At 37.0% G+C, this 18,705-nt stretch overlaps 2 protein-coding genes across 2 annotated transcripts; both read right to left on the reverse strand.

Annotated features, from left to right (window-relative positions):
* Window positions 1-419: 419 nt before the first annotated feature.
* LOC132644999 (uncharacterized) lies at window positions 420-1,166 on the reverse strand. The gene has a single exon (XM_060361717.1). It carries the CDS (start codon window positions 1,117-1,119, stop codon window positions 643-645), a length of 477 nt encoding a protein of 158 aa, XP_060217700.1. The 5' UTR covers window positions 1,120-1,166; the 3' UTR covers window positions 420-642.
* A 1,819-nt stretch (window positions 1,167-2,985) lies between these two features.
* LOC132644998 (uncharacterized) lies at window positions 2,986-18,574 on the reverse strand. The gene is made up of 9 exons (XM_060361716.1): window positions 18,133-18,574; window positions 16,867-16,928; window positions 15,628-15,682; window positions 15,306-15,404; window positions 14,816-14,902; window positions 14,544-14,660; window positions 13,386-13,478; window positions 4,789-4,819; window positions 2,986-3,400 (listed from the first exon to the last, which is right to left on the reverse strand). The coding sequence occupies exons 1-9, from the start codon at window positions 18,229-18,231 to the stop codon at window positions 3,216-3,218; spliced, it is 828 nt and encodes a 275-aa protein (XP_060217699.1). The 5' UTR covers window positions 18,232-18,574; the 3' UTR covers window positions 2,986-3,215.
* Between the last annotated feature and the right edge of the window lie 131 nt (window positions 18,575-18,705).

Consider the following 18,705-nt stretch of genomic DNA (forward strand, 5'->3'; position numbering starts at 1 on the left):
TAAGACATTTTCCCCTCCAAAGCTCTCAAAGACTTTGTAAAAATAATATATTTTCGTTCTTCTTGGCATCCCCTTTTGTATTTGTGGATTCACATGCATAGCATGGAAATCGCGCGAATCTGAGCTTTTTGTTGTTCCCCTCCAAGCGACGCATGGCTGTCGCGTGGAGACTATGAAATAAGTTGATTTGGGTTACATTCATTTTGACAGTAATGAATATATGCCCTTCTCACTAATGGACTATAAGGAGATAGAGAAGGTGAACGAGAACCGGCTAAAAACTCGAACCTCTTGACATCCCTTCATAGTCCATTCATAAAGGTTGGGAATGGTCAGAACTCACCCAAGCTGTTAACATCATAGCAGCCACATGTTTATTAAAATTGACGTCCCTGTTTCATGCCATAATATAACACCACTTGGAAACTTTCAAGTAATCCATTCTAAGTATGCTAATCAACAATTACAAATACAAATGACAAATCTAAGGGAGAAAACTAAAACAAGCAATTAAATTCACTCGACGATCTATGTGTCATAGTTTTTACAAGTACATAGATCAACAATAGCACTTGAAGCTTTCAAATCACAAATCTTAATGAAAAAAGTTGTCTTACAAAGCAAAAGGGAAGAAGAAATCAGTTAACAAAGCTCTGTTCTTGGCTTCTTCCTAACTGAAATGCAACCTCTTTGATGATCTCTAAATATTCTAATCTCAGAACAATCCCTCAAATCTTCAAGACTTATGTACTGTTGTTTCACCATTCTTGAGAAATCACAACCTGTATCATTAATCCAAATATAAGGGTGGCAAGATTCATCATAATAGTAAAGCAAACTCTTTGTTCCACCTTTATAGTTACCAGGCATATAAGCCTTGTAAATTTTCTTGGAATTTAGCCTCTTTGATGATCCTGGCTTCAAAGTGTGAACTTTCTTCAAGATTGAACCAACCCTTATCTGCAATTCAATTGATTTATCACTGAAATTCCAAATCCTTGTCCCAAAACTAGAGACTTGAGCTTGATCTCTGCACCCATTGAAGCACTTCACAAAAGAGACAAGGCTAAAATTACCACTACCCTCCATTTCATTATGTTGAGTTTTTTTGGTCACCATAGCTAGCTTTTTAAAGGGTCTAGAGAAAACAATAATACGTAGTGTAGAAAACAATAATACGTAGTGTAACTTTCAGCCAATTGCTATATATTCCAAACTTTGCCTACTAAGTGATTCTGATATTCTTGGATTTGTGGGCCATTGAAAATGTTACTCATTTGGTTAGGTAGTAAGAAATATTTAAGTTTATTAGCTGGAGACTATGACACAATTTGTACATTTTTAGGAGTGACGTGATTTATATATAGTATAATATTCTATAATTAAAGACACATGTATCTTATCAGTGATTAAGAAGTGTCTCCTAAAACTTTGAAATTACAGAATTCTTAAGTTTGTTAACTAAATCATACGTTTTCTTTCTATACAATCGTAGAATCTCAATATCTTATTAAGTTGTGGAAGAAAACCAGGGGGAAATAGTATTTAGCTGCTAATTAACTTAGTAATTAAATCATAAACAAATCTTAACAATATTTTAATCATTTAAGTATACCTAAACATACGCTAGCTTGAATTAACACTATTGGCTAACACCACAATAGGCCAAAATTCTTAGGATGTTTATGTCACAATTTAGTTTGAAGGGGCATTTTCTGTGGCCATGAGATACCTCAAGGGGTTTGAGAAAAATGTCCATTTTCCTTCCAACAATATCCAACCTTCATTTTTATGCAGGGGCGGAGCTAGCCCTTCGGGCGCGGGTTCGGCCCAACTCAATAGCTTTGATCCGAATCATATATTTATATTAATTTTTTTTCAAATATTTACAAATTATTAATTTAGAACCCAGTACTTTTAAAGAATTAGAACCCCGAACCCATAAACTTCAAATTTTGGCTCCGTCTTTATTTTTATGGTACCACATAATTTGCACTATGACAAAATAAAGGACATTGTTGGTAGCAACTTTCCTGGGGTCAGAAAAGCAAGAAAAAAGGATGTTGGGTACCCCAGGAATTATTCGATATTGAATTATTGATTAGGCTTCAAATGATTTTGCTTTATCTATCATGATTACCCTTGTGCTCTTTAATCTCTTTTACTTTAATTATAAGTTTTTCAATAAGAAACACATTTAGCCTTTCTACCGAAACTTCAGCGCCAGGCAAAGAATTGCTTTTTTTAGAATATTTGAACTTGACTTGACTGTGGTCCTGACCCACCAGCCATTTGGTGAAAAGTACTACCAAAAATTAGGCCACCCCAAAAACTTTAGTGCCCCTGTTATGATGTTTGTATCAGTACAAAGAGGGAAAAAAATGTAGTGCTGGTAGTTAAAAGTATCTTCTTGTATTCACACATGGTTCTATTGATAAAATGGACCATGCCTAATGCAAGAACATGATATACTTCTTGAAATTCATATGTAAATGTTCCCAAGGAAGGAGACAGTGGTTTCTGTGGTATCACAATTCGAATTTCAGTGACTCTGTTAAGTTGAACGTAAATCAAAGTCAATCGTAGTTGGTGCATTGAATAACTTTATGTGATACTTACACAAAGTTGAGTTGAGTGACTCTTTCGTTACAAAAACCATCCATCCAGAATGAAAAATGCATTTAAGTGGCACCAATTCAAGGCCAATCACAGTCGCCTCCACGACATCCTCATTCTATGGATCGAAAAAATGACTTCGTAAAACACACATAAGTTTCAGTTCCAATAAAATGACCGTCACAAACATAGGAAGAACCCATGAATTCAATGCACAACTGAATATGCAGTTCAATTAGTTGTCTTAATTTTCTGTTCAGAATATGAGAAGCAATTTGCTTATTAAATCCAAACCAAGAACATGATAAAGGGTTCTTTTAGTACTGAGAAGTAGACAAGAATACATTAAAAAAAAAAAACTAAAAAAAAAAAAAAAACTATTTCTCGAGTTTATTACACTGCTTAGGTCATGGCTATCCAAGACTCAATAGACTTAAAAATGTAGCCCCAAAAAACAAAATAATTCAATTTCTGTTCAAACTACATGCATTTGTATAATCTGCCTGTACAAATGAAGACTAGAAAAGGCATCACCAAAGGGATGCCAAAATCATCAATAAGAAAAAAGAAGTATGAAATTTACAAAGATAATACCAGTCCTATTTTTCATGATTGTCTTGAGCAGAATCTATCTTGACTATAAGCGGCTGGTCGAGACGTGCAACCGAATCAGCCACAGTTGGTAGCTCTGGCGATGGAAATATGTCATCAACGTCTTCATTTTCAGCCAGTGCTTTTTCTAAAGCAGCCTTCGCAACTCTTGTGACACAAATAATTAGAAACACTGGAATGCAGGCAACCAAGCAGGTTAGTTTTCGGTATTGTTGAAATCCGATGTTCAAATGTGTTGGCATTTCATCAACAAGCAATATAGTTTAATCCTAACATCATTCGCAAATAATTCACACGTAATACTCAAGCACTCCCTCTGTCCCAAAATAAGTGTCACCTTAGCAAAAATAATTTGTCCCAAAATAAGTGTCACGTTAGGAATTCAACGCAAAAATTGGCAAGTGTTTCCAACTATGCCCTTAGCATTAAAAAAGTAGTCTTCTTTAATATTGCTCAATTTAAAAATAAAAAAAATCTAATTAATAGGGGTAGTTTAGTGAACTCCAAATTGTATTTGCTGATTTTCTTAATGGGCGTGACTTTTGCTAAGGTGACACTTATTTAGGGACGGAGGGGAGTATATGTTAATATTTCCGAGAGACTTTCACAACGAAACTAGCTGGGGGGGGGGGGGGGGGGGGGGAGCAGCAAAGAATGTTTGGTGAGAAAAAATTTCCACTCATGAGAAGGATGAATACTTTTGGAAATGCTAGATTAGAGAGCGCTCTATACTAACAACAACATTCTCAAATAATATAAACAGGTAATACTAACGTATATAACTACATATTAATATTCCGAGAGACTTTCACAACGGAAAAGCTGGAGGGAGCAAAAGATGTTTCGTGTGAAAAGATTTGCAGTTGATGAGAAGGATGAATACTTTTAGAATAGCTGGGAAGGTAGTTGCATATGGTACTTTAGCTTCTCCTCTTCTACTTGAGAGATTTCTTGCGAAAATTTCTTGAAGTCTTATAAAAGAATCCATGGGTACACCCAAAACGTTTTTGCCAAATTCTAACCTCCTCTCCGTCTCTCTTTCCCAAATAGAGACTGGAAAAACCTTCTATTTATAGGCGTTGGAGGCCCTTCACCCCTTCATATTATTAGTAAGATAGTTTGTCTTGGTTCCGTAACATGGATCATTTCAAACCTAGCTATTCATGAATATGGAACCCCATTCACTATATTTTTATCGTTGGTAGTTACGTATAGTAATCTTTCTAGGATAATTATGTACAGCATATAGTTAAGTGTTCGTCTATGTTTGACAAAATTAGGGTATCCTAAACGCAAGCAGGAGTATGCTCAAGCTTTAAGAGAGTTATAAGTCAAGGTCATTAAGCATTTCCCCAATTAATTCAATTCGAGTCAAATTACGAGTTACATTAGAATGCCAGCTTTCAAGTTAAAGAGCCTCTTAGAAAAAGATTTCGACTTATCTTCACTTTCTAACAACATATGGACGTCTTAAGAAAATATTAAATATTTACAATAATTTCACAGGTACAAAACCTTTATAACAAAAAATAAAGCAATTTATAAGTATTAGAGACTCACCAGACACCAAAAGGCCCAATATTATCATAGCCTGGCCACACGTAAGAACAAAAAAAAAAGCGACTGTCATAATATGAGGTAACCATTAAGTTAAACCGAACACATATTATGCCACATATTAGTTGTCTTCATATGGAAATCTAAAATATGTGAATACTAAGGACGAATGTAATGCAGGCATCTATATGCAAGAAACTATTAGGACAGTCAATTCTAAAAATACTGAAGAATGAACGAAACAAAGAATCCAAAAATAAGGGCAAAACGATATTTGAATAAACACTACAAATGTAGAAACTGAACACTTATCTAATGCTCACTTGAAGCTCAGAAGCACTAATAAGCTGCTTGTCCATTTTGTAAAATATGCCTAAAAATGGTGACCAAACCTGGCTAAATCATTTCAATGGAGGAGGATGATTCCAATCCATACTAACCCACTATCAAAAATATTACTAACCCAATCCATGCAAGTTTGGCCAATTTGAGCGGGTATCAAAGCTGGCTACAGCCTACAAACGATAGACCCCGTGAATAAGTACGACAATTAGCCATTCTCTGTAACTGTCATGACTTGATCCATTTCTTCTGTTCAACAATTACTGCTATGCCTCAATCTCAAGCTAGTTGGGAGCGGCTTTGCGAATCCTCAAAATCACAAATGCTCTATTTGGGTCCATAATATTTCAATATTCCATACTTAAAAATTGATATGCTGAGGTGATTTTTATTCTTTTTGAAACCATATCAGGTTTGCATATTAACTGGAACAAAAGTTGTATCTATCAGTTTAATGAGGTAAATGGAATCCAAACACCGGCTGACACTTTGGGTGGAAAGAGGTAATTAGTGTGAAATATAACATGGAAGGGAAGTGGACCACCAAGATAATGAAAAGTCCTTATGGAGTCAGTCTGTGGAAATCATCAAGTTTGGCCCAAATTCATCACCAAGATCAGTTTCAGAATTGACTATGGTATGAAGACAGTCGGGCAAAGGATCGCTAAAATTTCACTTTCCTCTTATCCACAGTATAAATCAACAACAAAAGGCAACAGTATGAGAGGTTTGGAATTCTCAATTATGGAACTTCACATTCAGAACTCTTGATTGATTGGGAGACTGGCAGATTGGTATTACAAGAAGCTGGAGCAGTTCAAAGTGGCAGCTGAAAGTGAAGACTATATGATATGGCAAGGAAACAAGAAAGGGAAGTTCTCTCTTAAATCAGCTTATAAGGAATTTAACACATCAAACAATGTAATGGAGAGTTGGCCATGGAAGGTGAAAATTCCTTATAAGGTTGCATGTTTTACTTGGTTCTTAGCAAGAGCAGCAGTCCCGACACAGGACAACCTAACCAAGAGAGGATTTCAACTATGTTTTAGGTGCTAAATATGTGGAGAGGAGGCAGAGACAATTAATCATCTCTTTTTACATTGCAAGGGAACTACACAGTTATGGAGGATGTTCATCAATTTAAGCGGTACAATGGATCATACCTAGAAGTATTTCTGAAGTTCTAATATGCTGGAACAGTGAAGGATACCTGTCTGGTAACAAAGAGAGATGGACGATTGTCCCAGCTTGCATTTGGTAGACAATATGGGAGGAGAGAAACCAAAAGATGTTTTGCAGATAAAACTAGCAACACTCAGAAGTTAAAAAATGAGGTGTCTAGGTTACTTTTGTTGTAAAGGGATGTATTCAGAAGATCATGCTTCAATTTTTGCTGTTTTAGAGTCCTTCGAAGAAGATATGTAAATGACATCTATGCATGTCACATTGTAATTATGGGTGACTACCACAATTTTGGATGGAGTCCAGTTTACAACTAATATACATAAATGTTGCCTTCTAAAAAAAATTAATCAATACTTGAGGATTATATCTCTAACAGACTAGGGGCCCGCTTGTTTACAGGGGTTATCCCAGTATAAAATTTGAGATTCCAGTGTTTGATTGTAGGTATTAGGTAAAACCAGAATAAAATTTATACCAAAAACATAGTATTATCCACCCATATGAAGGTGGAATAATCTATCATGGTTATAGTCCCAGAATTATAATCCTGGGATACCCTTGTTTTGAACCAAATGACCCCCAAGAGTCTTCGAGTAAGCACTTGCCTCTAATGGGTACCATATATACGGATTGTTTTCCATATATACAAATGACCCCCTTGACTCCTACATATTTTAAATCTATTGAGAGTACTTTTTTCCACGTAATTTTAGGTCTACCTCTTCCTCATTTAACACCTTTAACGTCATGTTTTCACATCTAAGAGTCGGTGCATCTGGAGGCCTATGTAACACATAGCCAAACCAAATCAAGTGATATTCTCTTATTTATCCTGTGTGCAGTGTTATCAAAGGCGCGCTTAAGCCCTGAAGCGAGGCTCAAAACATGTTGAGCGCTTCGCCTCGCTTTATGTGCGCTTCAGTGTCGTCATCAAGGCTCTAAGACATACTTTTCCTTGCCAATGAGCCTCTCTTGAGGAGGTGACACTGGATGATTGATATTTCACTTTATCTTAATATTTTTACAATTTCTTTGTCCATATATTTGTTATTCATGCTTATTATTATTAATCTTGGACTAAACATATATATATTTGTATTTTTGCACCATTGCGCTTTTTTTCATTAAAGCCCACGCTTTATATGCGCTGCGCGCTTAAAGCCCCAGTTGACCTTAGAGCTTTTTTCACGCTTTTCGCTTTTGATAACACTGCCTGTGTGTACACTACTTGCACTTTCTGACAGATGTGATCATTTGTGATCGTATCTAATCATGTATGACTGTACACCAATCTTAACATTCGCATCTCTAAACACTCATCTTGTGGATATTTTGGGCTTTAGAAGCCTAATATTCAATCACATACAACAATTTGGCCATAATACTATTCTATAGAGCTTGGCTTTCACTTAGATAGGTGCCTTCCTATCACTTTTTTTTTTTTTTTTTTTTTTGATCAAGTAAAAGGTTTCATCTTTTATGAAGCCAAGTAAAAAGTTTCATTAATATTAACAAGGCCAACTTGGTGGCCATATACAAGAAGTATACCAAACAGGAGAAACCTACAAAATATGGTTCTCTCCAAAAGACACCCAATCTCTAAACAAATAGGAACTACATAGGTGCACCAAAAGAAAATAAGGGAACAGAGACTACTCTTTAATTGAGCTAAGCTCATCTCCACCCCTTCAAAAGCTCTCCTATTTCTCTCATTCCAAACGACCCACATTAAAGCAAGAGTAGTAACATTCCCAGCCTTGTACCTTCTTCTCCTAGCTCCACTCTTCCAGCTGAACATCAACTCCTTCACGGATCTTGTCATAGCCCAGGAAACGCCAAACCATCTAAAGATATCCCACCATAATACAATGTAGCAAGATATGATCCACGTCCTCACCTACCTCCTTACAAAGAAAACACCAGCTTATGCAAACAACCTTTCGTTTCCTAAGATTCTTCGCCGTCAAGATCACCCCTCGTGTTGCTAGCCACGAGAAGAAACACACCTTCCTTGGTACCTTAGGTATCCACACCGAATCATACGGAAAGCTAACCTCCGTCCTAGCCGGAAGCTTCTCATAGGAAGACCTGACAGAGAACACTTTATTATTCCCCAATTCCCAACTCAACGCATCAGGTCTGTCGACTGGCTCGCATTGCTTATGAAGTAAAGCTAGCAATCTCTGAAGCTCGGTCACCTCCCAATCTTGGAAATTCCTCCTGAACCTCAAATCCCAAAGAGTTCCATCCCCTTGAGTCCCCCTAACATGCTGAACAGACAATTCCCTTTGGCAAGAGACCATACACAAAATCGAGAAATCATCTTTTAGCACCACATCTCCACACTACTTTTGAGTTTTGACCCCAAAAACTAACTGTACTCCCATCCCCAACCTTAAAAAATAATGTTGTCATTAGAGGCTTCCCATCCCTTCATTATATTCCTCCACACAACACACCCGAAAGGCATAGTAACCACATTTGTCCTCCATCCCTTTCCATAACTCCATATTTATCCGCTATCACCTCTCTCCACAAAGCTTCTCCCTTCATCCCGAATCTCCACAACCATTTACCCAAAAGTGCTATGTTAAACACCTTCAAGTCTTTAATTCCCGGTCCTCCCTACCGTTTAGGAGATGTCACGGTCTCCCATTGCACTAAGTGATATTTCTTAGCACCATCCGCCGCATACCAAAGAAAGTTTCTTTGCAACCTTTCCAACTTTGCTATGACAACGATAGGTGCATTGAACAGGGGCATGCAATAAGTAAGGATACTCGATAAAGTGCTCTTGATAAGCACTTCCTTCCCTCCTTTGGAAAAGTATCTCTTCTGCCAACCTGCTAACCTCTTCTCTACCCTTTGAATGGCCGGATTCCACATGCCAAGATCCTTGTTTGCCGCGGCCAAAGGTAATCCAAGGTAAGTAGTAGGGAGAGCCCCTACCCTACAATGCAAAACTTGGGCAAGCGAGTCGATGTTGTCCACTGCACCAATGGGTATGATCTCGCATTTTCTGAGGTTGATTTTAAGCCCTGACACCACCTGAAACCAAGTCAACACTTGACAGGTAGTCCAACTGAATCTCATTTGCATCGCAGAACACTAAGTATCATCTGCAAATAAGAGATGGTGACTGACATGATGCCACCACCCCCGACTACAACCTTGAACCCCTTTATAAGTCTGCCTACAACCACTCTGTCCATCATCCTACTCAGAGCTTCAATCACCAAGATAAAAAGAAAAGGTGATAAAGGATCTCCCTGCCTCAAACCTCTCGAACTACCAAATAAACCACACGGATTGCCATTCACCAACATTGAGTATCTCACAGAAGAGATGCAAAAGCTCATCCACTTTCTCCATTTCTCCCCAAAATCCAACTTCATCATGAGGAAGGTGTCTTCTTATCACATAATACTCTTGTGCTGCTCGTCCATTTCAACCATCCTATATTAATCATATGTGTAACAAATTCATCTATCATTCCATTTTCCTGGATCATTGAGCCTATATCTAAATTGTCTATATTTAGGCACCTCAATTTTATCTAATCTCATCTAAACTTCACTCCTATCTTGCTGGCTAAACTTCTCATGTGTGTATTGTCTTACTCTTACCAGTGTTGTTAAAAGTCATTGCTCCGTTGCTTGGAGGGATGACGCGATACGAAGCGAGGCGTTCGCGCTTTATAGGTGAAGTCAAGTGCTTCAGCTAGGTGTGCTTCAAAACATGACGTGCAAGTTGATCTAAACGAGAAACGGTTGGTTATTCGAATTGCAACTTTGAGAAGTTAGAACTAATATTGACATCATATATTGGATGCTAAAACTAGTTATTTTACTTGCAAATTCATTATTATAATACTAAATTCATATATATGTGATATTTTAAATTTTTCGTAAGTCGTGCGCTTCACTTCAAAAAAATGTGTGCTTTACTTCTCGCATTTTGCTTTAAGCCTCGTGAACCTTGTTGTTGTTTCATTCTTATCGCTTTTAAAACACTGGCTTTTATTTATCCTGGAACTCTTATTCTCTAAAGTACTTCTCTATAACTCGAGCTTGTGATTGACTGATTGACACCCTCATTAATTTCAGAGATTACAAAATATTATTTGCAATGAGCATGCTTCATGGTACCTCATTGATTAATTTGGCCGTGACAACCATAAACAGGTAAACGTTGTTTTTTTTGGCTTATCGCTTTTTAAAACACTGGCTTTTATTTATCCTAGAACTCTTACTCTTTAAAGTACTTCTCTATAACTCAAGCTTGTGATTGACACCCTCATTAATTTCATCAATTAACACAATATTATCTGCAAAGAGCATGCTTCATGGTACCTCATTTTCTTGGTTAATTCGTCCATAACAGCATAAACAGCTATGGGCTTAACATAGAGCCTTGGTGCAAACCCACAATAGGGCTAACTCCTACGTCCCTAACCATTGTTCTCACACTTGTAACAGCTCCTTCATGCATATTCTTTATGAAATTCATATATTTGACATGAATTCTTTTCTTTTCCAATACCGACCAAAGGAATTTCTTGGACTATCATATGCTTTGTATAAGTCAACAAAATATCATCTGTAGATCCTTTTTCTCCTAATAATTTTTCATCAATCTTCTTAGTAACAATATCGCCTCTGTGGTAGACCTATCAAATATAAATCAAAATTGGTTCTCTGTTCAACATTTCCATTTAGATTTTTTTTTTTTTAATGTGTGTGTGTGTGGTGGGGGAGCTTTGGAATGACTGGATTAAAGGGGAAGTTGGCTTTCTTCTCCAACATTTTGATTTAGTTTTCACATATGATGATTCCTCCCATATATCATGATTGCACTACTTTCTACACAGAACAACCCACAAGGCAAAGTTATGATCTTTGAATACTAAAAAAGATCAACAATCAATCAACTACGTCTATCAAATTAGTTGGAGACGGATATATGAATCCTCTATCTCCATTCCCCTCAATTTGGACTCATTTCACCCAATACCCAATAAAGCGATTTTTAGTGCTCTTTTTAACTAGAGATTCTCCAAATTCCACACTTACCCCAATAGTTACGTACTAATCTCTGACGAAACTACATAGATTCTTGACAAATATTAAACCTAAATAACATTGTCTTAAACACACATAGTTGTTTTATCCATCATATGGATCCTTACTTTAATTTGTTCTGTTCTTAGCAAAATTTGCGAGAAGCGACATTGAGATGGTTTGGGCATGTGAAGAGGAGAGACACAGATGCCCCAGTGCGGAGGTGTGAAAGGTTGGCCATGGATGGTTTCAGACGAGGTAGGGGTAGGCCGAAGAAGTATTGGAGAGAGGTAATTAGACACGACATGGCGCAGTTACAGCTTACCGAGGACATGACCTTAGATAGGAGGGTTTGGAGGATTCAGATTAGGGTAGAAGGCTAGTAGATAGTCTTGTTATCCTTTCTTATTAGTAGTCGCATTATCGCAGTATAATTTCTTGTGCTCTGATTTCTGCTATTATCATTTATTTCCTGTGCTTTGATTATCCTATGTTATCTGTGTCGCTTGTGTTATTTCATTTTCATACCGCTTTAAATCTCTTAGCCTTATCTGACCTCTTTGTATGCTTTTTTATTGAGCCGAGGGTCTTTCGGAAACAGCCGTCCTACCTTGGTAGGAGTAAGGTCTGCGTACACTCTACCCTCCCCAGACCCCACGTTGTGGGATTTCACTGGGTTGTTGTTGTTGTTAGCAAAATTTGCATGTAATCCTGGAGAGAGAACTTTATTTCATATGATTTTACGTCTATCTCATCCCATTTAGCACCACAATCATCACAGTGTCACACCTACATATCAATGCATTTGAAGATCTACTTGGACACTCATATAATCTCAAGTGACATTCTTTCGTCTTATCATCTGTTAGTGCTACTTGCACTCTACTAAATGTAATTTCTAATTTTTTCTAATCTTGTATAAGTGTACATCCACCTTCACATTTATTTCTCTATGACAATCATCAAATTACCGTAATAGAATACTTATTTTTTATGACCGAAAAATTTGTCTAGGGCCAACCTTAGGACCAATGCAGCCTTCGAAACTCGTGGATTCTGTCCCTCTACTCTTCTCCACTTACATATTAGCTTATTTTCGCATGGCGTAGGGCACGAGCCTAAGTCACAAGTCCCTCAATCTTTGCCATAATAGAATACTTTTTCATCCCAAATGAAATACTTTAACTTAAATAGTTCACCACAAAATAATGGACTTCATTTTTTTCATTTTTCTAATGCAACAACTTCATTTTTTTTTCATTTTTCTAATGCAACTTGTCTCTTTAATTTCTCAATAAGGAAAAATTTGGTTGTGGGCCCTAATTATTCCCCTAATACAAAGAATCAACTCTCATCTTAATGATTGTGCAAAGAATTGTTCAATTTAGAATGAATTGCCTGCCTGAATGCATTTTTGATTTTACACTATCTAATGTTACCAAGTACACAGATCGCTTCGGTTAGTTGGAATGGTAAGGACTTTCGTACTTAGCTACCCTCTTTGTTTTTCAGTTTATTTGCAAGCATTCATTAGTTTATCTTCCTAGCTACTTCATAAATGAGTCAATGGCAGGTTGGCATTTGTTTACGTATATGACCTTGGTCATTTTTATTCTTCCTAGCCCTCAAGATAAATTATGAGATGCCTCATTAACTCCCACTAACACAAGTACCTAGTAAATCTATGCACCAAGACTTAGGTGGATAGGAATAATTCATCTAGTTCGCGTCTACTGGGATTTGAACCATGGTTCCAAGGTTGTCACTCCAACTCTTAGATTGCTAGCACCCCTTGGGGGTTCCTTGCCCTCTAAAGTTTGTCCAGGCGTGGAAGTAAAATAAAACACAGCTCCTTACATTAACTAGTCCATGTCCTACATGCCTGTACAATACTACTATACACTTTAAAGCACAAAAGATCATTTTACAATGTACGAACATGACTAAAGTTACTATTAAATTAGCACAAGATTTGTTAAATGTATATAGCACAGATAGTCAGTTAGCTCTTACCCAGCGGGTTTTTGAAAATTCACCCCATCCATGAGTAACATCAGAAAGATCTTTCAAAGTTGTGCCGACATACACCAGGGCAAAAGTTATTGGCTGCAACAGGAAAAGAGATAGATTCATCAATAATAAATATTAATATGAAAAAGAAAAAGAAAAAAGAACTCTGAAGGACCATTTTCTAACACGTCAATCAATAAGCAAAGTTACATGGGTGGCGAAGGATGTCTGGGTGGAATTTCAGGGGTTATTAAAAAAATCAAGGCATGCAGATGATCCTACTATACCACAAATGACTTTTTGATCAAGCTCATTTCACATGGATAGCACCAGCAGTGAGTCAACCATATAAACCAATGGAAATTTCTCCTAGGAGGAAGGACCAAGGATTTTTAACTTGTCCCTGCATATATTATATAGGGGTTGGACAGAGCCTCCCCCGATCAAACCTCGCACATATGCATGAGTTACCAACAAAAAAACGTTTATATCATAGGCAAATTTACTAATATCCAATTCCACATGGGTCTTTACAGGTCCCCGATTAGGTTTATGGTTACTGTTTTGCTTGGTTTCTCTAAATCTGGAGCTACACGCATGCTTTTAAAGTTTAAACAACACCTTTAATGAATTTATGAGTAGGGCAGGGATGGGGTGAGGTTGCTAACTTCATGCCACTAACTTTTTTAAATTGCATTTGAGAAACCGCATTGCAATGAATCATACTCAGCAACTCATAAAAGCAGAGCTCAGGTAATTCTTTGACTACTATAGTGAAGCCAGAGTGACATCTACTTTTACAAGGATATGTGAAAAGTGTTCTTTAAATCCCGTTGCAAAATTAACTCAACCACACACCACGACCATATCTATGTCACATGGCAAGCCAAGAGAGTGATTTTGACCTAGAGGCAACTGGGAAAAGAAGAGGATGGGTAGATGGGTAGAAGAACTCAAGCAATTCTCTGCCTGCTAAAGGGAAGCTAGAAATGACATCTACATTTACAAGGATATGACAATAGTTCTTTACTCCCACTGTAAAAACACCTCAACCACACGCCACGGCCATATCTATGTGACATGGAAAACCATGAGTCATTTTGACCTAGAATTTTGACGACCGACAGACAGGCTGAGAGAGAGAGAAAGAGTAAAAATTACCATCATTCCCAACCATGAAGCCAGCATGTATTCCCAAATTGAAACTGGTGTCACAGATAACAGGTAGTTCAGCATATTAAACGGAAGCAGAGGAACGAGTCGGAGCAGCAAAACAATCTGTCAAATCAGAGCAAATCAACGTGAAAGGTTACTTCTGCTCTTTTTGGAAATTAATATCCATATTACTGACACACTTCTAAGCCGAAACGACAATCTGAAGATGACACGATTATGTAGGACCTTCTCGGGCCTTTCATTAGAGACATACAAACCTTAAAGCCAGATTTCCGAATTGCAATTGCAACCGCACGAAACTGTGGGTAATCTTTCAACTTGGAAATGACAAATGACCTCCCAATCTGCCAAAATATCAGTCAAAGAATAACAATTAACGCAAATAATCAGTTCATAACAAACCTTTTAGGGGTATGACATGAGAATACATAAACAGAAAGGAAAAATGAAGGGAAAAGTAACAAAAAGTATGCCCTATCAATACATCGTTTGTACATGAAACCCATATCCTGAAGAAAAAATTTTCCAAAATGACAAATCTACAGCCTTGTACCTCAGGTAGTCCAGCTTTTGTAATATAACTAGATAGCCAATCAGGGCTCACGAATGGACTATGGAAGAAATCATGTTGTTCTAACTTCTAAGGAATACTTCAAGTGAAATACATATCTAACTGCTCAACACTTCAAGTGAAATACATATCTAACTGCTCAACAAAGTATCCCTCTCTAGAATGGAAGAACTTACCGTTCTACCAAGAAGAAATGCTGCGGCAGCACCAATGGTAGCACCAATAGAATCAGCAACAAAACCCACAGGCAGGCCAAATAGATAACCACCACCTAGCTGAAAACAGGAGCCATGCGGAGTTCAAATACAAATCATAACATCTAGATTCATTAAATTATTACTTTGTCCATCCAAATATGAGTTATAACTAAGTCCATGCTCCATGTACAGCAGAGACAGACTGGTCAGTATGTGCTATACAAGAATTTTGAACAGCTGTTCTAAAAAATAGGGGTTTGGAGGGGGACATGACTTAAACAACAAACACCAAAAGTTTTACCGTAAGAACTGATGCTGGAACTGCCAATACTGTTAGAGGAATGTATGCAACAGCCCTGCAAGACACAGAAAACAGCATGATGAAAACCAAATCAGCATAAATCTCCACTGCTGATTGCACCGTTTTAAAGTAAGAAAACTTATTCACCAATTTGAGGAAAAACCCTTGTATAATTTTCTTTTTGGTCAAATCAAGGGAACACTCTTGTAAAATACAACTAAAAGATATTCTAAATAAAAGCAATGCTTAGAAAAATATTCAGCAATCACCGATAAAAGTAGGAACACCTGAAAATATCAGGTATGACAGAAAGATCTTAAATTGGATTGATGAGTTATCTGACCTTTCAGATGAAGATAATCACAGTAATCATGCTTCTAATTAGAACAAGAACTGACTCACATCCAAATTTTACAAGGCTTGTCCCTGGATTAGACTCCCATCAATCATCTATGCATGAATATCTTTAACTATTTCCTTTGTTTTTATCTTTTCGGAGAAGTGCATGAACATGTTGGCAGGGTTGCACGAAAAAATAACTTTCAGAATAAGAACAATGTCTAACATAATGCTTTTACTCTATGCATTCACATTTCACTGTGTGTACAGAGAAAAAAAGGAGAAGGGAGAAGCTTAAGCAGCATAAACATGAATAACAGTTAACTCAAGCGCCAAATGGATGAAAGAACAGCAAAATAAATCACAATGAGCATTGAAAGAGGAAAAATGAACTTCTGTAATGTCTAAACAAAGGACAAGCTTCAGGTTAATAAGGATACAAAATTGGCGGAGACCTTATAAGATTAGCTGAATTCCCCCATTGCCCCCCCCCCCCCCCCCCCCACCAAAAAACCCCCATCCCCACCCCCACAAAAAAAGGAACACAAATATAGCCCACGTATGTGATGCTGGATCCTGGATAAACCAGAAACTCTACATGTTCTGAGAGCACACACACATAGCAGAAACATAATGTCTGCACGACTATAGTACTGATCACATTTTTCCTAAACCTCTTATCGTGATTATAATTAAACTACTAAAATTCTCACACGGCCGTTAGTTGAAGTGAGTTCATTTTAACTGCTTTGGAATACGCTTACAAATTAACTAGAGTACCTCAAATTTGCATGCATATCCCTTCCCACCTAGTCAAGTAACTCAAATCACTCTACTAAATCAAATATACGAAATGATTTAAAATGTGCAGATAACATTTATATATTAAAGCATACTTACAAGACAAGCGGACCCCAAGGACCAAGATCTTGATCAATCCATACCAAGAAATCTTTCAGTATCTGGAAAAAAAGCATTTTAGAGCACAATGGCGAGATAAATAACTTGAATCAACAAGGCTCCATAGACATGTCTCTAAGTTATCCTTATCATACAGCCAGTGTATCCAGTTTATTGACAGAATTTCACAGAACGACAATCAAAAAAGTGAGCTCCGCTTGATTCATTATCCATTTTAAATTGTTCCAAAGTTGGGAATTTGAGAATCCAACCTAGTAATATCACAAATGAATCCAGAAGTAAGTTACATCATGAAGTTCTGAACATATATCATTTGATAATACAGTCAACTCCACTTGGAATGAATTGGCAAGAGGTCCATAATCGAATGCAGCAAAACAAGCAATTACTCCAATGAAAGTCCAAATTACACATTTGTTTTCCAGGCTCTGGAATAAGCTCACTTTTTCCTCGCAGCTCGTGTAAGACATATTTATGAAAGATGCAAATAAGATTTGCTTGGAACTGAACACCACCCCAAGTCACAGATAACAATGTAGACATAAACCCAAGGCTGAGAGCTCTACTTGAAATGATCTGTGCAACCAAATAAATCACATCCACGCAAGGATAATCATCTTAATAAAGAAGCAACAATAACTACATCTCAAACCCAAACTAGTTGGGGTTGGCTTATGAATGTTCTATATCCATTCTGCTCTATTTGGCTTGTTTCATTCAAATGTTCAATGATTTACATTTTAAGACAACCTAGATCCCTATAACTGACATACAAATCTCTGGCCAAACTAAAAGACTCCTAGCAAATGAATGACAATTCGCAGACGGTAAAAACCCCAAATTGGCAAATGAATGATTCCTCACCATAAATAGTCTGTATACAAAAGCCAAATGCAGATACTTCCACAGCTCTAAAAGCAGATAGTAAACAATTTTTGGAGTTTATTAGTTCCCATGTCTTAGACTGACATACTGTAAAGGGATATTTTTTATGATTTTTTCTTTCATTATAGGTTGTAACTATGCATCTTCTTGATGCCCTTTTGTGAATGGAACTACTTACTTACTTATCAAACACTAGAAAATAAGTAAGAAAACATTTTCCTTTCATACCCATGTTGTAGAAATCCTAAATCCGCCTGTGCGCCAAAAGAAGTCAAAAAGACTTGTAAATGTTAACAAAATCCCAGATCACAAGCAAAAGGGATGAAAGTAAATAAAAAAAAAAAAAGAGAAAGAATGGACCTTTTCAACGGGGAGAGTGAAACAAGCGGTGGCAATAGCAGCAAGAAGGAGAAGAAGAAAAGTGAATTTGAGAAGAGATGACCAATGAAATGCCCCCATTGATAACAACCTCTTTCTCCAAGGCCTACACTCCTCCGAGTCTTCTTCCTCCACACTTGCTTGCTTTAATGACAAGCGAGGCCTCAATCCTCCGTAATTAGCCAGATTGATGATAGATATAATATAACCAGATTATTTATATCCCTATAAATCTCTATAATCCCTCATTTCCTCCCAAACAACACTATTTTGACCTTGCTGTGGATGGATCTATAAGCTAAGGAACACAATTCGCTGCTTTCCTTTCTGCTATTTTTCCCGGTCTCTAGGAAGGTGCTATTCGGGTAACGTTAGTAAAACTCCAAACTCTTGCTACTTTCCTTTCCTATTGTATTTACAATAAAAAACAATTTCATTTTTATATATATATACTCCCTCTGTCCAATAAAGTTTAAAAAAAAAAAAAAATTACATAGCGGAGGAGAAGGGGTACTATTATTTTCAATAAAAAGCAATCTGATTTTTATATATATA

This window comes from Lycium barbarum, chromosome 6 (assembly GCF_019175385.1).
Source record: "Lycium barbarum isolate Lr01 chromosome 6, ASM1917538v2, whole genome shotgun sequence".
Taxonomy (NCBI): domain Eukaryota; kingdom Viridiplantae; phylum Streptophyta; class Magnoliopsida; order Solanales; family Solanaceae; genus Lycium; species Lycium barbarum.